Below are 24,708 nucleotides of genomic sequence, written 5' to 3'. Positions count from 1 at the left end.
TAGCTTCCAAACTCAAGGCTTCCTTAACCTTCTCAAACTCAAATATACCCCTTTCCCGTTAATAATCAGGGAGATTGCATCTTTCTTTATTATGGTTATTGGACATCGATAAAGTGGCCTACTTTGCTGTGGTTAGTTTATGATTCAGGGTGCGGCAGAAGCTCAGAAATGTTGCTAATGGAGTAATCCTTAGTTCAGTTCCTCATTGTTCCTCATTCTTCATATCACCAGGTCTAAGTCACCTGATATGAAGGAAGAGGCAAGTTCATGAAATTAAGAGTCAAAATGAATTAGCTGCCTCTTCCAAGAAGAAAAATGGATACTGCTTTTCTTTTGCACTGGAACAAGCCAAAACCCTCTGGAAACTGAATTTGAAAGAGAAGCAGAATAATGGCTGTAGAAGGAAGAGAAGGCTGGCAGAGTTTCATCCATGACCTGATGCTGGAGGTCCCTTTGCTAAAGAAGGCTTGAATTACTTACCTCCTGGCTTAGAACAATTTGCAGAAGGGAGCCTGCCTACAAGGAACAAGAACTACAAGAAACCACAAGGAACAATGTGAGTTCCTTGAAAATGGGGCTCCTTATTTACATTTGCAGAAGGGAGTGCCCAGGGTCAACTTTAACTACAAGCACAGAGCAACTATTGTCTCTGGCACCCTAGTTCTATGACTCCAGGGCTGAGTCCTATATAGGTGGGAGCAGAAGAGGCATTTTCCTAACAGTGGCGATATAATGCAGGTCTGAGGACTTGGGGGCTCTCCAGATGTTGCTGAAGGACAACTTCTCTCAGCTCCAGGTACCCAGCTGAGGATGAGGATGACAGGACTTGTTCCCCAGTAAATACATGGAGAAACACAGCACTACCAACCTAGATATAAGGAGATAAAATACTGTACAGGTCTATGGTTATATTGCATGCAAATGATTGCCTCATCTATAACTCTTGGCTGACCAAGTGGGTGGGGAAATGTCCCATATAAACTTTCACATATTAGAGGCAAATTTACAAAAAATTACTCTAAAATCACTGAAATTCACTTGGGAGAAAACAATGGTTTATAAGCAAATATATCTATGTATTTGCTCTCTAAAGGGATGGGTCAATAAGGGAGTGATATTTATGTAATTAGCTGCAGATGTGTAATTTTCCCACATGATACATAGAATAGATTCATATAATATTTGATAGTATTTTAATGTTAATAGAATTTGCAGCAAGGTAATTTTTAAATCTGGGTCCCAAGCTCAATCAATGGCTCTAACAGGCATTAGACATGTTAATACATTTTCAGCCTCCATTTTCCACTACCTGCCAGCAAAAAAGGAAGGGAATGAAATGAGAGACGTATTGGGGGGATACAGTCAAATATTCTAATAAAAAAGTCTTTATCAAACCAGTACACAGTTGGCCTGATTCACACCTAATTTTAACTTATCATATGGATTGGTGGGCTTTGACAAGGGTTATGAAAAAACTACTCATTTGATTTAGCATTGCGTGTGAATCAGTTTGTTCAACAAACCAGGGCTAAATGAATGCTGTTTGTAAAAGAGGTGAGAGGTCCGATTTAGTCTAACGAAAACCTTTGGTTTGAATAGGCCTGACTGCAAGTGAGACTTTTGTCAAACTGGGATGTGGATTGATTATTATGGGTAACATTTTAATTAGGCTGGTTAAAAACGATGTGAGTATATTTAGATTTTTCTCACACCTGCATTCACATTCTGACACAGAAATTCCACTTCCCTTCCCTGGGTGGTTTGATAATGCCTCTCCATGGATCACTTGCAGTATAATTAATTCTCACGTTTGTTTTCTGGTCTGCTGAGATCTACAATAGAAGGGAGGGGTGTGGAAAGCAACTGCTGTAGCTGGGGAAAGAAAAAGTTGCCTTAGAGTCAGGGAGTTTTGCCTGGTGTGGTCAGATAATGAGAATTTTCTTCTGGGAAAGAAAAAAGGAGGTGGGGAGGGGATGAAGGAAACAAAACACTGGAGAACATCCTACTACCACCACCAGTTTGACCTGGCTAATCAAATAAACTTTCAATTGATTGGTGAAAACTTTTCTAACAAAAGTGAAAACGTTGTCTTTTTCCCCCCTCACCCTGTTTATTACTATTCCATTTGGAAGCTTAATAAAATGCTGCTTTTTTTTTTTTTTTTTTTGAAGGCAAGAGTAAATAATTATCTTTTGCTCAGCTGAGAAAATAATGAGTTCGCAGCTCCGTCGAAAGAAGCGAAAAAGGAAAGGAGGCAGCGGAGCAACTAGGCCAGGCGAAACAAGGAAGGAAAGCGTCCCTGGGCTGCTTTCTCGGGCGATCCGCTCCTCACCTTCCCACTCCCTCGCCGTCCAGAAATGCACATCAACGGGGCTCGGTTCCTTGCCGCCGGTAGAAGTTGGCTGAGCCTAAAAGATTGATGGAAGGCGTCAACTTGGTCGGACCAGAGACTGGAAGGCGCGGGCAGAGGAGCTCGAGAGAGGCTGAAAGAATTGGTACCCGCAGGCTATCACTCGCCTCAGCCAGGACTGGGAATGATGGGAGAGGTAGTGCTGTTTATCTCTGGGAGGCCGGGTGGTTGCTGAGACCGCTGAAGAACCCGGCGGACCGAAAGCTTTGCGTTCCAGCGCTACTCAGATCCTTCCTTGAACTGGGTGGCTGGCAAGCAGAACTCCTGCAACTATTTCGTCGTGAGTAAAGTTCAGAGCTACCTTGAAAGGAGCCGATTCCCCCCCCCTCCGCCTCTTGTCCTTTCTACATTCCCCAGTCTGCAAAACTAAAGCGAATTGCGGACACACAGTTATCCACTGGAGCACCTGCTTCCGGGGCCACATTGGGCCGCAGAAGTCGGAAGTCAAACAAGCGGGGATGGGGTGGCGATGCGACGCCTGGCATTAAAACAGAGGAAGGGGGAGGAATGCCCGAAATCGGCATATCTCAAATTTCAATTTGCACCAAGTTTTCTACTTCACGAGGTTGTCAATGAACTCGGAACGGAAGGAAATTCCTCTAGGTATTGCAAGCTGATTTTAGTTGATTGGTGAGTTCCTTTCGTATCTCTATTTTTAATTAAATAAATAGATCAGGCCGGGTGGCAACGCAATCGGCGTTGGGATGCGTAGCATCAAGACCGATGCCAAGGCCTTTAGAACAATGCTCAACCTGATTCGGCAAAATCAGAATTACGGCAAACCCAAAGGATAAGTAAAGCACGAGCGAGGAGCAAGCTTCGTTTTGTGCCCAGAGGCACTGCGTGAATTAAGAGGATTTGCGCTCGATCTCCTGAAGTCCACGCCGTTGTTTCAAGCACGACTTCTCCCTTGCACCCCAGCAGGAGCCACTTCAAGGTCGGGCGATTCACCTGAGTCCCGCGAGATTCCAGCGATCACTCATCAAATATGCAATCAGTTTGCTCTGACTGGATCCGACGAAAACCTCGAGACCTCCAAAACGTCGCTGTTCCTCGGTGTTTCCAACAGAACCAGTGGAAACCGAGTATGGATGAAAGAGCAACCTCCTGGAAGGAACGCGCCCTCTCAGAAACGGAGAGAGCCATAAACGCCCCCTCTGGCCCTTGGCAGAGGCTTTTCAGCCATGCTTCTGGGCCTGCAGGGTCAAAACTTCGCGAACTGCGTTCTTGATCCGGTTTCGGGGAACTGCCTCGGCCAGAACCCAAAAAGAAAGAACTGAAACGGTTCGCCTTGACCAACATACACCAAAAGGGTTGTGTTGTGTCAGCCTCATTCTCCGTGCCTTGTTATTGTTAACGATGGGGTCTTCATCTCCACACTTGGCCGGAATAGACACATCAAAATCAATGGGGTTAGGAGTAAGCAGAACTAAATTGAATCCCGTTTCCTTCAATGGGGGCCGTATATCTTGCTTTTGCTACTTTCTACCAAGGAAAGACTCTGAACTAGCCAAGCCTAATAGCCATTCTGGCTGAATAGCAGGAAAGTTACAGTTCAAAAGATCTAGTGGCCAGGGGTTGGGAGCAGCTGGACTGATGTCAGGTTTAAGCCACCCCATTCACTCTAACCCACGCATGACTAGGCCCAGTCAAACAGTCTGTATATTCTCATTCTCTCTCTCTGTCTCTGTCTCCCTCTCCCTCCTCCGTCCCTCCCTCCCTCTCCCTCTCCCTCTCTCCCTCCCTCTCCCTCTCCCTCTCTCCCTCCCACCTTCCCTCGCCCTCCCCCCCCTCCGTCCCTCTCTCCCCCCCTCTCTTTCTCTCTCTCTCTCTCTCTCTTCCGATATAGGGTTGCTGGTTTAAAACCAGAAACCCTGCGCAGCAGCACACATTGAATTCATCTGAACCGAGGATCCGGTTTAAATTACGCGACAAATCTGAACATGAGACAGTGGCAGGATTTCTGCGGATTCTTCCCTCCTGCCTTCGATTATTCGGCCCAAAGGGCCGCACGGGGAAGCTGGAGGCGAGGGGGGGCTCTATCTGCAGCTCCTTTCTCTCCCCACTCACCACTTCCTTCACACTAGTAGTCGGGAAAGTGCTTGACGCCTCCCAGTCTGTTCCCGTTTCTATCCAGAAAGCGGGGGAGGGGGAGGGGCAGGATCCAGGGGAAAGGGAGGGGGTGTGTGCCTGCTTTCTTCCCTTCTTTCAAGGAATAGCAGCGTTGAACTTTCCTTTGGGAGAGCTTCCTTTCCTACAGAGGAGCTAATCTCTGTGGCTTCCCCCTCATCTGGTGTTCAAAAGATGGCAATTTGATTTCCTGGCAGCACAGTGAGAGTAAAGGGCTACCTTTGGGTGGGTGGATGGGTGAGTGGGAGAAAGGAAGGAAGGAAGGAAGGAAGGAATTTCCTAGCAGATTCTTTTTCTTCTAGATCCAACTGTTGAAAAGGTCAGCATATAAATATAGTGGCTAACAATGAAAGCAGACACTCACCTTCGCTTGCTCCCATTTATTCTGAAAAAGCTTCTTGAACTGCTTTGAACTTAGAAAGACTATTCCAATCTATATGGGATCATTAGACATTGTCCCTGCTTGACAGAAATAGCAGTGCCACAAGAAAAAAAAAATTCCAAAGAAGTGTTCTACATATCCTATCCATTCCATATACTGTAAATAAATCATACCTCCATGTACCTGCCGCTAAATGGGGAGACTATAATCTCTAGATTTACCTTAAGCATGGAAGCCAGTTGAGTGACTTTGGGCCAGTCACTCTTTCTCAGCCCAAGGGTTGTTGTGTGGAAAATAGAAGGAGGAAGAAATGTTATGTATATTTATTGCCTCGAGTTATTTATAAAGGTAATAAAGATAGGATTTTTTAAAAATGTAATAAATAACTAATGCATTATATTTAGGCAGAGAGTGTTAAATCAAAGGACTCCTGATGTAATCCCAATATAAAATTGGGCATTAATATGAATGTGAGGACAAATGGCAATTTTACACCCACACTATCCAACCAATATTTCTGCCCTACCCCTTTTCTTCCCCATCTCTCTCCCCCTCCCCAAACTTTCCTTCAAAATAAGAAATAGTGTCCAAGTGTTATCTACTTTGGATCAGAGTGGCAAGAAAAGAAAATGCAAGGAAGCTATATCTTAGATATATTATAAATCCAATTTTTTATGCATGGTTAGGATTGATATCAAGCAAATGGGCTCAGACTAAGCTGAGGGAAGAAAAGCACTTTGATATAAATGAATACTTGTAGCTTTTTGAGCTCCTTTTAGCCCCCCCCCCTTTGAACTCTCTCTCTGTGTATTGTTTCTTCTTTATCCAATCACTATGGTTATTGTCGACACAGTTAAGAAAGGGAGCTGTAGCCTGATCATATCTGGATAGCACCGGATTGGGGATAGTTTATTGCAATGAATTATTTGCCTTCTGAGAAAAAACAACTTTGTTTTGCAGACACACGGAACTTCAAAAATTACTTTCTCTTCTCATTCATTGTGGCAGCTGGAGGAAGCCAGGGAGGCAGTCACAGAACTGAGATGAAGCTCAGAAAGGCTCCCTTGAAACAAAGGGTACACTAGAAATGAAATTCGAGGTGCAAATTTATACCTGCTTACACCACAGAGCCTCCATAGAGTTTCCTCTAAAATATGGCTGGCTTATTAAAGCAGCTCCATCAACCTCTCCTAAAGTTTCTGGTAACAGATTGATCATAATAACTGGCAACCAACTGTTCAAATGAACAAGTTTATGATGGTATAAAGTACCGTGGATATTTTTAGATTCCCAATCCCTCCGGAAATTAGTCGAAAAAAGAGAAAATAAAATGCAAACCGAATTTTGGAATAGCTGTTCGCCACTGGAGTATTAGCTGTAAAGTTAATATTTAAATAATAACACAAAGGTGATGATAAAAATGCATATCTATTAAAATTTCAATCTGGCTTGCACCATGTTGGTATCTTCCAATTAATTTCGAGAATAACTTTCCAGCATCGCCCAATCCCTACGAATTCTTCACCTAAAGCCTCCAGAGATGATGGACAGGGATGGCAAGAGCTAGAGCCAGCCCTTCCTCAGGAGGGCGCCAAGGTGGCGAAAGGAAGAGTAAAGCTGGTCGAACTGGTTTTTTCTGCCAAATTCGCACTTACAGCTTTACTGGTAGAAATTAAAACACGTTTGTAATGAGACATGTTTCTGAACAACCGCGGAGAAACATTTAAGTACTTTGGGAGCTAGCCTGATTGAGTTGTACCAACTCCGCATGAATATCACTAGAATGGTGCTCTTATCTGAATGTAAGGAGTCAGCAAAATCCTTGGGGTGGAGCGGAGAAGCATCCCGTTTTTGGACTCGACATGCTGGACTCTGTCGAAGAGGGTTGCGCTTGAGGGAGAGAGACGATCCCCCTTTGTTCTAGCAAAGAGGGTTGGAGATGGACTCCTAAAGAAACGGCGCCTTCATTGGCATCCATGGAATCATTAAATGGTGTGTTGGCGGCCGGCAGTTGCCAAGCCGATTTCCTTCAAAAGCAGAAATGTTTGGGAATCACCACCTCATTACAGACTAGGAAGTTCTTATGCATCTGAAGTCCACCTCTCTGCAAGTGCTGGGGGCTGTCAGGATTTCCTCCCTTCAATCTATTATCTCCCTCAGATTAGGATCGGAGTAGGTGAGAAGAAGAGGAAACAGAGGTGTCAGTATAAGGTCTGCGCGCATCTAGCAAGGGCATCAGAACCAATAAAACACCCAGCTGGAACCCCACCCTCCTCGGTCGGAGCTGAGGGCCCGTTTGCAAAGGATAAAGGACTAAGGAGATGATGGGGTAGAGGTGTGAAAGAAAAAAAATGTGCACCTTGGACAGAGCACACAACAATCTCTTTTGTGAAAAGGATTCAAATCTGCTGGAGAGTACTTGTGCCTCATGTTTTATGCTTCATATGGAGCAAATAAAATTTTGTTCCTTCCTCGCTAGTAATTGGGCAACTTTTGTTTGAAGTTCCCCGTGTTGGTGGTGGCTCTCTGGATGGGAAATACTCTGCAATCCCAGTAATCAAATTCTGCCAGATTCCTACTAAAACCTTAGACTACTAGATTAATGATTTCGACTTGCTTTATTCTGCCCATGAATATTTGAAACACAAGGAAGTCAACGGGTGGTGATCTATCCACAATAGAAGTTTCACACTGAACAGTTTTGGCCATGGTAAGAGATTTGGCTGCAGCAAAAACGTCACATTAAGAAGAAAAATTGAGAAAGCAACACAAGGCCCTGGTTTGCAACTGTAGGTAGAAAGCCACCTCTTCTGCTTTAATTATCTTAATTCTACCGGTAAATGAATTTTTATTTGAGGCAGGATAGAGTAAATTAAGGCCATTATTATGAAATGAAAAAGATAACCATGTTCATGGGGAAGAATATAGACTAGCAGCAAAGATAAGAAGCAAAATTTAAACTGAAAATTAAACTGGATTTTCTCTCTAGGTATGGGGGTAATTTTGCCACATCATTAAAATAGAAATTGTATCTACACATGCATAGATGCACTAATTTGATACTCACCTCATCCAAATAGGGAGGCATTAATTTTGTGTTGCAATAGTGCTTTGCAAGCAAAATATTCAATCCTAGTCTTTCCAGGCAGTTCAGAGAAAGTCTCCCCCCCATCCCTCCCCAAGCACCTCGCAATTCTTTAGTCAAAAGGTTTTGGACTCTGGGCTTAAGATCCTCTTGTCAGGCATTCCTGTTATATAGGAGAGTACATAAGCATGCAAGCATTTTCCTTCCCCTCCCCCCCCCCCAATTGTAAAGTATTTTGTGGAGGGGTTATGAATTGATTAACCTTGTGTTCCAAGCTGATAAAAGTAACTAAGTCCTTCTTGCTTGTGTCAAGGTCGCTTTTCATACTCCTAATCGTAAAAGAACTTATTTCCAACTTTTAAAGTCTTGGACTCTACAAAAGGCTAAGAGGACTTCTATAAATAAAATTTATAATAGTGCACTCTAGATTCTTGATAGTTACAGTTGTTATTGAGGCAACAATACAACTGGTTTATTGTGTTCAGCTCTTTCCAGCCTCCTCAAAAATCACTACAAATTCTCAAACTTGAGAGGCCATTAGGTTATTATTTTGACCATCTGATCAAATCTGAAATCATTACATTTTCTAAAAATGGGCATATGTTATTCGTTCAAATTAAAATACTTTGTACAGTAAATTTCCATCATAACCAGCCTTTCAAATGAGTTCATTTTATCAAATATGAACTTCCTACTCGGACTTTTTTCTTGCATTATTGAAGTGGCTGAACTGAGTACTCAAAGTACTGAGAGGCCAAAGTCAATGTGTAAGACAGGAAAGAAAGGAATATTGGCTTTCAGTAATTCTTTGTAGTTTAAGTCTTACTATTTCACCTTGTTAAATTAAGTTCTTAAATAACAACAATACTTTAAAAACAACAACCTTCACAGCCTAGTCTCACTAACTGAAATGAAGGCTCATATAGTTCCATGAGACACCTCCTCATAAACTCAGAACTTCTTGGTCCAAATAAATTAATAGCCTTTGAAAGGAGTTAACAAAATCCTGAATGGGACTTTTATCTTCATAAGGAGTGTATGGTTGTATTTGGAAATCACTAAAATTAATTTCCATGGGTTTAATTTTCAATAGAGTCCCATACTTCAAAGGAAACTGCTATGCTGAGGATATGGTGAGACAGGAACGACTTTCTTCACCTGAAAAGATTCTTTGCATAACTCACTTGTGGTTTATAGTAACTTTCAGCTCTCACTGTAATGATTTAGTAATAATGAAGAAAGGCTTTATATCACCACAAGGATAGCTGTAAAGACACTACAAATCACTGGTTTAGAAATAGCTGCAAGACCACCACTAGCTTTACTCCCTTTACATTTATTAGATCTGAAAGGAAAAAAATGAAGGAAGGGTGGAACAAAGGGATGAGAAGCAGCATTTCTTCTAAAGGCAGAGAAATGGAAGGAGATGACCTTAGAGAAAATGGGGCTTTTCCACTCTTTCCATCTCACCTATTCATATCAAAGTCTGGAGTCTTGCATTTTAAGAGGAATGAAAAGAGCTTCACCTCCATAGAAATAACAAGTGAGTTGAACTTTCTTCCTAGATAGGCCTCTCTGAAGGAAAGGCCCCTTGAAGGAAGAGGATTGAATGGACAGAAAGTCCAGAACTGGAGATACCACCACGGTTGGTAAGGAAACTGAAGAGGTTAAATCAGTGGAAGAGAGGGAAAGAGAGGGAAGAGAAGGACTCTTGTGCCACAATAAATGAACTCGATAAACATTTACTGCCAACAATGACATTTTTCCAACTTAAGAGTCATTAACCCCAGCCTACGAAGAGCCCCAATCAGATGTATTTGGCTAATTAAATTGGTGGAAATTGGCAGTATAATACTTCTGCTGTTCAACTGGTTTTGATGTTTAAAATGAGGGAGACTTAAAAATAACTTAGCAAGAGATAGAAAGGGGGTCTCTATTTTATAATTTAGAAAATAGATTTAGATTTAGAAAATAAAGGTTTGATCTATAACAGACAAATTTTGGTATGAAAAATTCCACATTGATCATGTTGGACCAGGTCTGTAGTCTGTCATCCTATAAAGCTGTTAAGGGAAAAAAGTGAAGCATTAAGAGCTTCACACTAATCTCACCACAAAACCTGTTCTCTGATATGCATTAGTGAGTTTTTCTTTGTGCTATCTTTGCTATCCTTTCCCAAGTACAGGGATTGAGATATATAAATTAAATGGGAGGCTTTTTATTACATGAGCATATTTTACAAGCCTTCTAGATACACAGAACTGTTCACTTCAATTAATCTTATGGAATTGGCAGACTGGCATATGTTTATACCAAAAATGTTTTGGACCTTTGTGGATAATATGTGGGGACATGCACAAAGATATCAGAGAGAGTTATACTTTAAAACAAAGACTGTTTTTAAATGTATGTTTGTGGAAGTAAGCATAAATAAGTAACAGAAATTATATATGTCATATAAATACCAAATCCAAATAGCAAATAGTTCCCATAGGAATTTCATGGAGAAGAAGAACAAGGAGTAGAGGGAGGAAGCAGAAGGATTTAATGGCAAACTAATTTCACCAGCTTTTGGCTTTGGCAGTTCTCCTGTGCGACCGTCTCCAACCACCTTCACCCATATACATTATTTTTCCTATTTATTTCCGCGGAAGAGCACTTATCAATACATTCTCAGATACCCAATTCCTGATTTTACAACGAGGTCTAATTTCTCAGAATGGAATGCCACCGAATTCAGTAATATTTATTCCCGGGTAAGAGGACCGTAGGAATCAAAGCTCCCCACCCCCAAATGTCAGAAGCGGCATTAGAAACCGGGAAAAGGAGTGAGGTCGACCTGTTCCTTAAACGGGCGCCGGTTCCCCTCCCGGGAGTTTTTATAGGCAAAGCGTGGAAAATGCAGCGAGTTCCCGACACCTGCACAGCCCCGTTGTCCTGATCTTTGTTAACAAGCAGCTTCAGGGTATAAAGCAATAAATCTGCCAAATCTACCTGTACGCTAGTTACACCCTACAAATAAAAAATCTTAGGAAACTCTTGGAGACACCGTACTTAAGGTCTCTTCCCGAATACGCTGCAACCCGGCCCCCCCTTATACTTTCACGCTTTTCCCTCCTATATAAGTAGGCGCGTTTTTAAAAGTTGTAGATTTGTAAAGGTACGGCTCGAGTTACCGCCTTCTCCGAGTTAGAGTGGATCCCTTGTTAAAGAAGGCGAGGACAAGGCAAGGCACTCAGAGCTGCATTCAGAGTTACTGAACCGACCCCAGAAGCTCGAGGAGTTAAACGGCGAGGAAGAAAAGCAGTGGGATGAGAGAGAGGGGGGGGGGGAAGAAAAAAAAGAGGGGGGGAATCCATATACTCTGAAAAAGACACACTGCGTTGCTTGTCCCGTGGACAAAATGCCCTGCAACCGAGTCAGGACCTTGCTTTGCCAGCCACAGTTCACACCACATCCCTGTTTACACAACCAGAGTGTAAAAGTATAGCTCTTTTAGAGCTTGCTTTTGGTGGTCAGCGAGATGTAAGACCAGAAAAGAGAACGAGAGGGAAGAAAAGGGAGAGCTGCACTTTATAACGCCGGGGGAAAAAAATAATCTCTCTACAAAGTGGTAGCATGCATTTTCTGGATCTGAATAGTTCTCCTCCTCCTCTCCGTTTTTCAGAAATATTCTATATTGAGAGCCCCCGCTTTCCTTCAGTCTTCGGTTTTCTCTGACTTTTTCCAATGGTCCATTTTTCCTACCTGGCTCGTCTGTAAATCGCCAAAGATCCTAATTCTTTTAGCCTTGGTGGACGCCAGATTAAAACACAGCCAAAGAGGAGAACAAAATAACTCCGGGGAACGGCTGACTTGTCCCGAAAGAGATCGCCAGAGATCCAGTGCAGACTCGGTTCCCAGCTCATGTCTTTCCCCAGTCCATCTTTGCGAGAGATGTGGCAATACCACCTGGCTGTTCAGCTATAAATCTCCTTGCAAATAATAAATGGATTAATAATAACAAGGTATGAAGTTCTTTTTATAGAAAAAATGGGAGAGAATTGAAACTAAATGCGGCAGTTAGACAACCATTTTGATAAGAGGATAATTGAGGCGACACTGGTGTATAATTAGAGGATAATTTATGCTATATCCACTTTTATTTCACCTCCCAAAATAAACCCAGTCCATAATCATTACAGGCAAATTGTTCTGAATTTTATAGCTGCAATTTGAACAAAGTAGTGCAGTTAATCATGGGAGATTTTCCCCCTCTTTTTTGTGTGTGTATTCCTGATTAGAAGTCTAATTGCCTCCTTTCGGAAAGTAAAAATAACTACGAAGTGACTCTATTTTTATCATTAACAATGTTGACAATAAAATAAAATCAACTGGAATTGTAATCGAAAGGCAAACTTAGGGCGAAGGCACTTTTCCTCGGGTAGTTTATATTGCAATCAAGATTTGCCAAACCACTAACCGCATGTCTCATTTGCATATATTTGAAAGTATTACAGGAGCTTCTGTTTTCAATAGGGGGAAAATGTATTACTGGCAGATCTCTAAGGATTCGCCTTCGGATCAAGATGCTTAAATATAAACGCTATTGTGCAGATGAAGGAGATTCCTCCAACATTTGAGGTCCTTTTTATTGAACGCTTCCCGTGACGACTTGTTATGGAAATACCCCATTTCACGTTATCAATTTTGTGTAAAATTAGGGCTACCACGGTGCAATGGCTACATTAATTGTATTAAGGGTCACTGTGCTTTGCTTCTGGGAGGGACATATTATGTTGTTGCGGGTTGTAATCCACACGCATAAGGTGAGGTATCATGGAATGGCAGAGTGATACCTCAGGAAGGAAGTGTACCTGTACACAGACATACTCAGGCAGACGCATGGAAGGGCAAATCATGGTATATTTACTGAATAGGCACCTGATTTTCTAGGCGAGAGTGCTGTTTGAGAACGTAGCTTTGTTGCGGTGGCGGTGCGGTGAAACAGCCACATACAGGCACGCACACACGCGCGCGCGCGGGCGTACTCACACACACACACAGAGAGAGAGAGAGAGAGAGACTATTGGTTGGTTAGCTGGCTGGTTGGCTGGCTGCTTCTAGCTGGCTCAAAGCTTTGAAGTTGTACAGAAGGTGGGCTGGCGCAGACACCAGTAGAAGTGCCCGGGCTTGGTGACGTCAGGGGTTGAGTGACCAATGAGGAGGCGCTGCCCTTTGGAGACAAACCATTCGACTTGGGCGTTTATTTATTTATTTATTTGGAGGGTGTGTGCGCTCGAGCGCGCGCGCATGTTGTATTCCGTTTTCCTTCCCTCGTTTTCTTGTCTGAAGCCTCTAAACTCAACTAGAATAAATCCACCTTAAAAAAACAGAAGAAAGAAAAGAAAAGAAATCTCTGCCTTAAACTCCACCAGCTTTAAGCACAGAGGCACCCGGGTTCAAGGGCGTAGAAATAGACCCCCAAATCAGAAAAGAACAAGGGCGACGGAGGGAGAGAGAAGGGGAAAAACCCCAAGTCGCTGGCTGGAGGGCAAGAGAGGAGAGGGGGGAAGCCCCAGGAAAGAGGACTTGGCAGCGCGTCCCTCTCTTCCTGCCCCCTCCTTCCTCGCTTCCCTTCCTCTCCCTCTCCTTCTTTCTCTCCCTCCCCAGCGCCTCGCGCACGCCTCCCCTCCGCCCCTCCCTCAGTTAACAAGGCCCCTCTCCCCCTATTGCTCTCGCACGCTCTCTCCTTTCTCCCACCTCAACCCCCCCCCCCCAAGATACACACACACTCACCAAAAGGGGGGGAGAGAGAGAAAGGAAAAAAGGAGGGAAAGGGGGGGAAATATAGAGAGCGAGCCCCGGCGCTAATTCCCGCCCGGCGCAGGCTAATAGGCTCCCTCGAAGGTGGCGGGAGCGCAAGGGGGCGCCGAGCCGGGCACAGGCGCTCGTCGCTGGCTGCCCAACTTGGATGATGACCATGACTACGATGGCTGACGGGCTGGAAGCGCAAGACTCGTCCAAATCTGCCTTCATGGAGTTCGGGCAGCAGCCGCCGCCGCCGCCGCCGGCGCCTCAGCAGCCTCCCCAACCGCCGCCGCCGCCGCCGCCGCCGCCTCCAGTGGCACAGGCGCCCGGCGGCTCCTCACACTCAGCGCAGCAGCAGCAGCAGCAGCAGCAGCAACAGCAGACCTCGCCGGCGGCGGCCATGGCGGGCGCCCACTACCCGCTCCATTGCCTGCACTCGGCGGCGCCGGCCTCGCATTCGCACCCGCACCACCAACATCCGCACCCGCACCACCACCACCACCACCACCACCACGCCGCGCCTTACGCGGCCGGCCCGGCCGGCGCCAACTCCTACAGTCACCGCTCGCTCGCCGCCGCGGCCGCCGCAGCCGCGGCCGCCTATCCCTACGTGAGCCACTCGCAGCACAGCCCTTACCTCCAGTCTTACCACGGCGGCGGCGGCGGCGGCGGGAGCGGCGGCGGGAGCGGGAGCGGGAGCGGCACGGGCACCCAGACGCGGCCGGACGACGCAGGTGGGTGACACTGAAGCGCGCGCGGATCTCAGCCAAGGCCTCCCGCGCCTCGGCCGCCTGCCCGGTGTGGCTGGCCTGCCTGCCTTCCTTCCTTCCTTCCTTCCTTCCTTCCTTCCTTCCTTCCTTCCTTCCTTCCTTCCTTTCCTTCTTTCTTCCTTTCCTTCTTCCTTCCTTCCTTCCTTCTCTTCTTCCTTCCTTCCTTCCGTTCTTCCTTCTTTCTTCCTTTCCTTCTTCCTTCCTTCCTTCCTTCTCTTCTTCCTTCCTTCCTTCCCTTCTTCCTTTCTTCCCTTCCTTCCTTTTGTCCCTTTTCCCGTCCTTTCCTCTCTCTTCCTGTTCTTCCCACTTTCCGGCTGCCCTATTCCTTCTTTCAGCTTTCTTCTGGCCTGCAACGCGTTTCCTTCTGTCTTCTCTCTTTTGCACCTTGTCTCGCCTCTTTCTTTTCACTCGTCTTCCCTTGCCCTTCGTTCCGATGCACGTTTCCTGACAAGTGAGTATCCAGGCAATGGTCAGGACCTGGCTTCTAATTCCACCGTTTGTGGATGAAGACTGCCCGGCTCCCCGCACCCCCTTTCGCGCTGCAGGTCTCTTTGAAATGATATTTTCTCTGCCCGATCCGGAGCCTATTTCTCCGGGAAGGGAGTCGCAAGCAGTTCGGTGAAACTTACTCTATTCTTAAGTAACTGTGCGTGCCATTAGCAGCTCCCCCTCCCACTATCCTGACTTCTTTTCTTACACCAGCACGAATCGCATCGGCAGCTCCCTGACGTTCTTCAGATCCACGCGAGTGCTATAAGAGAACTAGAATTCCGGTTCAGGGGAATGCGGGTTTTGTTTTCTGTGGGTTCTGCAAGCATTGTCTTGCACTTGAAGGCTCCCGATAGACTGTGGAGTGCAAGTTGTATTGCTTACAAACCATTCACTAGGAAACAGACTGACCTTCCGCAGTTCAAAATTATAAGTTGTTTGTTTGGGTTTTTATTATTATTTTTTAATGAATGTCTGTTTAGCCCACGGGTATCCTTTCCGGGCGGCGGCCTATACCCACAGAATTATTTTAGAAAGAGCAGTGGGCCCTTTGCCTTCTGCTACAACAATGGGCACAAAAGTGACAGGCTCTCTATGAAAACGAATTCCTCCTCAGCCAAAGGCAGAAGCTACAGAAGTTCCAGGAAGGAAGGAAGGAAGGAAGGAAGGAAGGAAGGAAGGAAGGAAGGAAGGAAGGAAGGAAGGAAGGAAGGAAGGAAGGAAAAGGAAGGAAGGAAGGAAGGAAGGAAGGAAGGAAGGAAGGAAGGAAAAGGAAGGAAGGAAAAGGAAGGAAGGAAGGAAAAGGAAGGGAGGAAGGAAGGAAAACAAAGGAAGGAAGGAAGGAAAAGGAAGGAAGGAAAGAGAAGGAAGGAAAGAAAAGGAAGGAAAAGGAAGGAAGGAAGGAAGATTAGAGAGTGTCAGACACAAATGACTTCAGTGTCCTCTTAAGTGCCTTGTAGCAGACGGAGGATGTGTCCTGAGCCTTGTAAAACCTTGTAAAATTTCAAATTATATATGTATTTTAATCCATCTTTCTACTCAGCTGATCTCTAATAAATATTTTAACAAACCAATAAAAGTGGCTAAATCAGCAATAGTGTCAATATGAAAGGGTTCCTTCATATATTTGACTGTGGTTATCTGTCCAAACAATTCTGGAAATTTCTCTGAATTTATTCACTGAGAGAGAAATAAATTAACCTGCGTTGGTATAAAATGAGGATAACCATGTAAAAGGAAATGTTCGGATAATATGTGTTTATTTCTGCTAATTCAAAATAAAAGATGTGATTTAGAGGGGTATTTGGATAACCACAGTAATTATAAACTAATTTAAAATGGGTGTTTCGTTAAAATTATTTTCCTATTGCAATTCTTGAATTTGTCCTGGAATGGAGACATCTGGATTATTCCCACAAGTAGCAGTATTTATTTACTTGAGGGAAAAAAATCTCTACGCACTTTATTAAATATCATTAAGTAATAAGTTTTGCCTGCAGAAATGTCAGGAAAGTCAGTAGGGTCATTTTGCAGGTAAAAGTGAATCCACCACTAAAAAGGGTGTTCGATGGTCTGCTTGCCTTATTTACCTGCCCTCACCCTAATGCTTATACAGTTTTAGCAATGATCTTGGGGCAGTTTTATCACTAGATACTATTAATCTCCCCTCCAAGCATGAACAGCACCCTAAACTAGGCATGAGGTGTCTTTAGCTGCCCCTCTTCCTTTCCAATGCACTTTCCGTTTTGATTGCAGATCAACAAAAAACCACAGTGATTGAAAATGGGGAGATTCGATTTAATGGGAAAGGGAAAAAGATCCGGAAACCTCGAACCATTTACTCAAGTCTGCAGCTGCAGGCATTAAACCACCGCTTCCAGCAGACCCAATACCTGGCACTTCCAGAGAGAGCAGAGCTGGCGGCTTCATTAGGACTTACTCAGACACAGGTAATTCCCAGGAAAGACCAGGTCTAGGCAACCTTTAGGAGATGAGGTCAGGACTGACACGATGGTGGTAGTAGAAATGAGATATATATATATATATATTTTTAAATGTATAATTTCCTTGGACTAAGAATAGAAACTGGAGAAGAGCGGACCACCTAAACATGATCTAAAGTGTATTGGTGAGCTATCAGTTACCTGTATAGAAGATATTTGGCAATCCAGGTCTAGTTCAGTTATCTCTCTACTTTTCATTTGCCTCTGATCAAGGCAAACAGTGTATTTAGAAAAAGGCATATCCACCAGCTCAGAATGTGGGTGTTTATCTACTTTATTATAATCAAAATACTCACTAAGATGGAAAACTTAAGAGTGTGATTTAGAGATATATATATATCTATATATGAAATATTAGATGTAGGAAGAGCAGAGCAGCCCCTCCGTTGTAGTTTGAGATAGTAGAAAGGTAGTGGATATGCTGGAGAGCCTCTGGGCCCATATAAAACACACCTACTTTAGTGATATTCAATAGTAAATTATCCTGGATGAGTAACTAGAATCCAGTGGGTGCCCTTAGGCTAAATGTACAAAAGGTGCTGATAGAGGCTGAGGATCAAAGGGAAGCGTGTACAAAATTAGAACAAGTTAAGCTACAGTTAAATGTGGTTGATGTGTTCTTGGTTTCTCTGCGAATTTAAGCCTGAATGACACATGGAGTATTATTGACTTGGAAGAGAAATACAGCAATTAATTGTATTCCCGGATGGCAAGAAAAGTTTCGATTAAAAAAAAAAAGTTTTGGTGGCATTTGCATTTTGGGCAGGAAGGTGGGAGAATCAATCATATACCTGCTCAGGGCTTCCAGTTGAGAATGTAAGTCAAACAGAGAATTAAATTCAGAGAATTTAATGTCTTAAGGTAATAAGCATGAACTTTGCGACCAGGTAGAACAGGATCTTGTATTCTGTCATACAGATTAAAATATACTAAGAAAATTAATATTATCAGAGAAAAGAGGGATATTGTTAGTTTTACTCCTGGGAGTTCCAACAACTACCCCATTTGAAATAACACACACTTTGCAGTTGTCCATGTATTATATTCTTCTTTTAAAGTCTCTCTAACGTTTTTTAGTTCCTCCCTTATCCCATATCTTAGATTTTTTTTTTAACAGCGCTCAAATCAAGCCAGCGATCTCCACTTAAACTTCAAATCGGCTCATTTTTCTAGCTCTTTCCTGCTGACCACCAAAGGACCTGCTGCACAGGGGCTGTTTTTGATTCTCCTGTAACTTTTTTATAAGCCAAGCTGGACTTCCAACTATACTGACATATTTGTGATTTAAGCCAATTTAGGCCCCCTGAAGCCAGTCAGCTGCCAGAGTCATTTTAGAGCCTGATCTTAAAAGCTCTTTCAAGTCCAAGTGGCACCCCCTTCGTAAGCAGATTTATTCAGGAGTAGATCCAGCTGACCAGTGAAACCGCTGAGTATGTGTTTCTAGGACTGCACACTCATCCCACTGTAAGTGAAGAACCAGCTGCACCAGTCCAGGTGAAAAAGTCTGCTAAGGGCAGTTCTAGGTGCTGGAGGATGGGGATTTGAGATGGGAAGCCACTAAAATGCGAATCAAGATTGTAGATTATCACTTTTGTTGAATACAAAAACAAAAAACCAAAAAAAAAAAAAAACCAAAAAAACCCCCCAACCCTGAGCATTCTCTCCCTTCTTCTCTTATTCAAAACGAGTGTTGCATGTTTTTAATTATGCAGCATAGAATACCGATGACTATCACAGCTGTGCACGTCTATAGCTTATGTACCTGCGTAGATGCTTTCAATGGCTGCCTACAAAATAAGCAAGCAGAATGAATGAGTGCACTGCAATGGTCTCATAGAAGAAAAAGGCCCTTTAAAATAAATACAGTAAAATAAAATGTAATACTCGGTTACCTAAGGCTCTTTGTTGCAGGTAACTACAGCAATGAGAATGAAGGATGGGGAGGGGAGGGGGAGGGGAGGATATTGGACTTTATGATTCAGGGTAGTTGGGCTGATATATATTGCTCCAGATATAAAGAAGGGAGGGAAGAAAGGAAATTTCAAAGAGACTTTCCTTTGTCCTCTTCCCTCCCCTGGCTGCTCTTAAGCTGCTGTTCTATAGGCATTTCGATGACTTCTGCCTTTTGATTGCAGGTGAAAATCTGGTTCCAGAACAAGCGTTCCAAGTTTAAGAAACTGCTGAAGCAAGGCGGCAACCCTCACGAGACTGACCCCCTGCCCGGCTCGGCTACCCTCTCGCCGCGTTCTCCAGGTCTGCCTCCGGTCTGGGACGTTTCAGCCTCTGCCAAAGGAGTCAACATGCCTCCCAACAGCTACATGCCTGGCTATTCTCACTGGTACTCCTCTCCACATCAAGACACTATGCAGAGACCACAAATGATGTGATCGGTCCAAGAACAACCGCTGGGCTTGGCCGACGGGGCCAGCTCGTGGGTCTTGGGGTGAATTGGGAGCGCGTGGCAAGGAAGACGGACTGGGGCGGTTCTGCCTTCCCCTCGCCTTTAACCTCAGCAATTGATCTTGAGCTGAGAGAAACCATTTGCGTCGCGACCCACGTCAGATGCTCTCTTTGGGATATTTTGTTGGGGATTCAAAGGCACCAAGCCTTATTGGGAGTACAAGTCAGAGCAAAACAAAAAACAAAAAAACAAAAACCCCAATTACAGCCTTTTCCCACTAGTCCACCGCGCAGCAACTTAAAAAAAGATCCTGTGGAATGAAAAAAGCTAACAAAGCTACCCTATTTTTATTCACCAAACCCAAATTAACAAAACAAAATGGATAGCGGGGAGGTATTTTTTTTTTCTTTACGAAGAACGAAATGCCATCCAGGGAGGAGGGTGCGGGTGGGGGAGTGAGGAGAGGGGAAAAAAATCTGGCTTAATATTTTGTACCTCCCCCTCCCACCCCCAGGCCAGCACAATCGTGAATCTTGGTCGGTCGGAACTGGTAATCTTTTCTTTCCCAATCTCTCCCCCGCCTTCTTTTCCTCCTATAGTCAATAAGCCAGTCTAAACGAATTTAAAGCACCTGGAAATGACCAGAAGTTCTTTTGCGCATGCCCCATTGCAACCAACTAGAGCTCTGCATTTGCGTCACCTTTATTTATTCTAAAGGGGCTTCCAGGAGGGATCCTTTCCAATGGATTCCGTCCGGGGGAGAGAGGGAGGAAGAATCAAGGAAAATAACAAAAAATTGCCCTGCCTCAAAGGCTAAAAATTCCGACCACAATCACTTCCCATACACTTCTGCGTTGTTTTTCAGCTGCCGACAGTCGCGTTGTACATATTGTTGAATTTTAGTTGTATATATATATATCTTTGTATGTTTTGTCTCCTCCTTTCATATATAGAGTAAAAAGCCACAAAATGTGCGAGAGTCCTGCTTTTAGTTCTGTGCGTTGACAAGTTTCTTTCTCTTTCGGCTTCCCATCCTCCCGGTTATTCAGAGAGCCAAATATTACAACCCGTCCTACCAACCCAGCCACCCCCACCGCCCCACTCCCATTTCCGTAGTATAGATGGACTGTTTATGACTCCTACTGGAGCTTTACACCTCCGAGGTTGCCTGTTTAAAACCGCTGCTTCCCAATCCACATCCTGGGCTTAACTGGACTTCTCCAGAGTAGCTTTTTGCACAATTCCCCCACACCAGGAGCGGAGCAGCACCAGAAGTCTAAGGGACGAGAAGGTCTCTTTGGAAGTTTCTCCCTCAGCAGGTGCCGATCAGTGGGAAGGCAGATACACACAAGCATTCCCACGCTTACCAACCAGTCATAAAATCGTGTCTCCTTAGAGACCGCCCGACCTTCCTATCTTCCCACTCTAACCGGTGAAGATTGTTCCCTATAGAGAAGCCTGTCTGAATCGACCGAGGGTGGATTTAAGGCGATGCGACCCTCCCAATCCAGATTATCTTTCAGGAAAGCCTTGGGTTGGACTTAATTCTCTCCCTGTAAACTACCTGGAGCCGCGCACCTTTGTCGATATGAGGGGTCACCCGTCTCAGGACTTTCGGCAGTTCTTACTGGTTCTCCCCTTTCGCCCCCCCCGCCCCAAACTCGCACTCCAAAATCGGCTGTCTTGGTGAGCGGAGCGGGGTGGCCCTGTGGCCGGTCGTTCCTCGGACAGACAGATATAGGCTGCCTCCGGTTCTTCGGGTCTGGCAGAGCGCTCTCGGCTTCTCCAGGCAAAGGGCTGCCGCGAATGATATCCTTGCGAGGTGGTGCCAAAGCGAGAAATCATCCATCATGAAAAGCCCCTTTCGTCACACAAGCAGGATGCCCCATACTGAGAGAATTAATGGCTAGAGCCCTGGGCATCCTTCAAATTATGAACCTTGAAACCACTGAGCCATTTATCAGAAGTCAATGGAGATTCTCGGAGTGCTGAATATAATGACAGCTACATACAGTTGTGCAAAAGGACAGTCACTATAATTAGACACAAAAGCCAAGACTACTTACCAATATACCAGCGCCGGTTTTTTGTTGAGTAACTTCCACGCTCAGTCAGTCTTCAGAATGGCTTAAAACCGATCAAGTCTTGTCATTTTCTACCATTCGCATTGTTACATTTGGAGGGGGAAAAATGTTTTTCTTTTCTTTTTTTTCTCCCCCTCCCCGTGCCTACTGTGAAACTTTGGGTTCAGCTCTCCCCAGGATCAATTGTGAACAAAGCCCCCAGCTGCAGTGCCATCCAATTTGAAGCAGACATTGGGGACAATTTAAGGTTTTTATCCATAAGAAGGTTTTTTTCCCCATTCTCTTAAATGCAGCCATAATTAGAGTAATTTTTCATGTAGCCCGCTGATTACAGCGTTTTTACCGTCAAAGATAATTACCTGTAATTTTCTTCCACTTTTAATACTAAAAAGCCATCTTTATTTAGATTCAGGAACAGGAAAGGCGAAACAAAAGAGGGAAATTATTCTGTTATTCATACACAAATTGCAGAGACATAGGACCTAAAATTGAAAATTAACCAAAATTATAATGCTAGGAAGAATGGAAGAGAATTCTGAGGTACAGCTGGTTGTGGGGTTCACTGACTGGTTCTGATTTGTGTTAGGGGGCAAAAGCTATTGAGCATTTAAATCCAGGGTATCCACGCCTGTCATAGATGAGCCAGCTATCCCGTCCCCCAAGTTTTCCTGATGAAGAATAATCTTGAAAACCAGATGAGCCACAGAGAAAATGGGGAAGCAAAGCCACGAACCGGGGAAGAGAGGTTTCACAGCACGCTACCCCTGTCATGGATAGGCCTCAGTGTTAGATAAATATAACTATGGGATCAAGATGATGCAAGACGCAAATCTCATGCTAATGAAATTAGGAAATCACTCCCTGCTTATAAGACTTATAACGCTCTGCACCCCGGCCTTTCACTGGTTTCATGCAACATTGTTGGTTTATTTCACCTCAACTGGTTTCTGATTGACCCATGCACGAGTAACACCCCACCCCCAGCCCTAACGCGCCACACTCCACTGTCAGAAGCAACCTATTTCGTCCAAAATATAAGGATATTCTAGGTAATATATCAGGTTAGTTCATTTAAACCAGTGGAGCCAGACATAAGCTCCCATGCCCCACCCCCCAGTGGGGTGGAAATGAAAGAAAAAGATGTGCACCTTTCCCCTGCCTTTGCTCCCCACCCGACTAAATCTCTTTAGAAATGTGTGTGTGTGTGTGTGTGTGTGTGTGTGTATGTGATGGGTGGGTGAACAATAGAATTGGCTTCTTTTATAAAAGGGCTGTTTTTTTAGGTCAGCAAGACCGGATACAGGACCTTCTGCACTGGGCCTTTGGCATCAAGAATTCGGTGAGGTTCAGATTCTACCCATCCATTGGATTCCCAGACTGCCACTCTGGGAGAGCCAGAGGGGGAGCGAGGGACCCATTAAAGGGATGGTAGAGTAGGGCAAACCTGCCAGTCGACTAGAACATAGAAGGCTTCTCAAGAGCAGAATTTTTCCTGCTGTCCATCAGCAGCTTCTTTATATCCCACTCTAGCCTTCTCCCCATCCGGCGAAGCCTCTCTTGATTGAATCAAAGTTCCTTTCTAAATCCAGAATTCTTCTGAATACGAAGGGAGGGTCGTGAAGTAAGTTCAGTGGCGCTTGAGAACTGGGGTGGGGGGTGGGGAAAAATGGGTCTTCCATTGAAATCGAAGGCAAAATTGCCCTGGAGAATCCGGGTCGCTCTTGCGTACCAATTGTTTCCTTAGTAGCATTCAATATATCTCCTCTGAAATCGGGGATGCGGGAGCTGAGAGGGGAAGATGACCTAGGCCTACTGATTTTGCCCAAGCCAGATTCACTGAATTTTCCAATAACAACAGCAGCAGCAGCAACAACAACAACAACAATAAAGACTTCTGCAATCTGTTGAACGTGTTTTACCAACCCGATTCTCTGCCACCTGGCCTGATGACCTCATCCATAAGAAGAGGCCTTTAACTTTCGTCTAACAGAGGAGAAAAGGTTTTCGGGCCAAGAGAAGAATACAACAAGCAAAAAGGCTGCTGGAGTAAGGGGCAACGGCTTCCCACTCAGAAGTCTCAAACGAGGAGTAGAAAGGAAATGCAGTTCAAGAAGAGGAATTGGGATTTCAGCATCTTCAAAAGCATCTGAGTGGGTGGGGTGGGATGGGGATTGGGGGAAAGCAGGAGATAATTGAGAATTTAAGAAGTAAAAAAGAGGGTCCGGTATGATAGCTCTCTCCTCTTTCAACACCCTGTCTCTAAATACATTTGGCTGGGAGTAAAATCCTAGTGGAATTTACAGCCAGATATTAAGGATGCCTAAAAAAAACCCAAACCCAGTAGGATTTACCTTAAATACATTCGCAGAGCATTGAAACGATGAGAAAGCTGTAAACATACTCCATACACAGTCGCGCGCGCGTGCACCTACGCACACACACACACACACACACACACGCAGGCTCTCGGAGGATTCGATCTTTTTCAGTGGGGCTACTCGGGATTGGGGCTGGCAATGCGGATCAGGAATATAAACCTTCATAGAACTGTTAGAGAACTGGCAGCTCCTGAGGAAACGGCTCTCCCTTGCTACCGAAATCATAGTGGCCTCCTCTTGTCCGTTTTGAGGCGTCTCATTCCTCTCCCCAAAACTCGCCTTCCCTCCCCCCACAAATCCATATTGACTGCGCTGGCAGGAATGAACCGGGGTTTACTCAATTAACCCAATCGCCTGCATTCGCACGACTCGCTGAACCATCAACTCACCACGCAGGCTGGATTCTCATGGCCCTAGTCTCAAGTGTGGTTGGCTGGTTCGGGCTTCAGTGGGTCGTGGGAACACAGCCACTCGTTCTGAACACCACGTGAATCGTGGAGCTCGCATTGTCGAGTCAGCGGAGCGGCCGGCAGAAGGCTGCCTTCCGGAGGCACCCAGCTTGATCTCCTAAAGTCCCAATCAGGGAGGAAGGCAGGCGGGCAAACAAACCACAGAGAAATGCTCCTTGTCCTCACTTGACTCGGTAAGGTCTACTTCGGAGAAAGGAGCAGCCATAGGGCTGCTAAATAACTACTCTTTTCTTTCTTTTTCTTTTTAAAAAAGAACAATAACCATCGTTTCTGTATAATGGGGAAAAAGCTGAAGGAATCATGCGAAGTCCAAAGA

At 44.7% G+C, this 24,708-nt stretch overlaps 1 protein-coding gene and 1 long non-coding RNA gene across 4 annotated transcripts in view; one reads left to right on the top strand and one right to left on the bottom strand.

Annotated features, from left to right (window-relative positions):
• LOC117655246 (uncharacterized) overlaps positions 1-21,673 on the bottom strand; it is a 67,689-nt gene extending 46,016 nt beyond the window's left edge. The window contains exon 1 of one of the 3 annotated variants that reach the window (XR_009620861.1): positions 21,527-21,673. This is a non-coding gene — a long non-coding RNA (uncharacterized LOC117655246). Of the gene's footprint in view, positions 1-11,754; positions 11,986-21,526 lie in introns of those variants that run through there. The other 2 variants (XR_009620859.2, XR_004588605.3) reach the window with 2 other exon arrangements.
• On the top strand, positions 13,263-20,434 carry DLX6 (distal-less homeobox 6). Its single transcript, XM_034402512.3, has 3 exons — positions 13,263-14,531; positions 16,812-17,005; positions 19,195-20,434. The coding sequence occupies exons 1-3, from the start codon at positions 13,961-13,963 to the stop codon at positions 19,444-19,446; spliced, it is 1,017 nt and encodes a 338-aa protein (XP_034258403.1). The 5' UTR covers positions 13,263-13,960; the 3' UTR covers positions 19,447-20,434.
• Positions 21,674-24,708: the final 3,035 nt, after the last annotated feature.

The sequence above is a fragment of the Pantherophis guttatus genome, chromosome 4 (assembly GCF_059756535.1).
Source record: "Pantherophis guttatus breed Tessera chromosome 4, ASM5975653v1, whole genome shotgun sequence".
Classification (NCBI taxonomy): domain Eukaryota; kingdom Metazoa; phylum Chordata; class Lepidosauria; order Squamata; family Colubridae; genus Pantherophis; species Pantherophis guttatus.
The sequence above is the reverse complement of the archived record's forward strand: the minus strand, read 5'-3'. Positions and strand labels throughout refer to the sequence as shown.

Bases quoted from the DNA above. Each gene is read 5' to 3' on its own strand.
- DLX6 (XM_034402512.3), top strand. From the start codon at position 13,961: ATGATGACCATGACTACGATGGCTGACGGGCTGGAAGCGCAAGACTCG. The intron at 14,532-16,811 runs GTGGGTGACACT...TTTTGATTGCAG, and splicing joins GACGCGGCCGGACGACGCAG to ATCAACAAAAAACCACAGTG. The intron at 17,006-19,194 runs GTAATTCCCAGG...TTTTGATTGCAG, and splicing joins TAGGACTTACTCAGACACAG to GTGAAAATCTGGTTCCAGAA.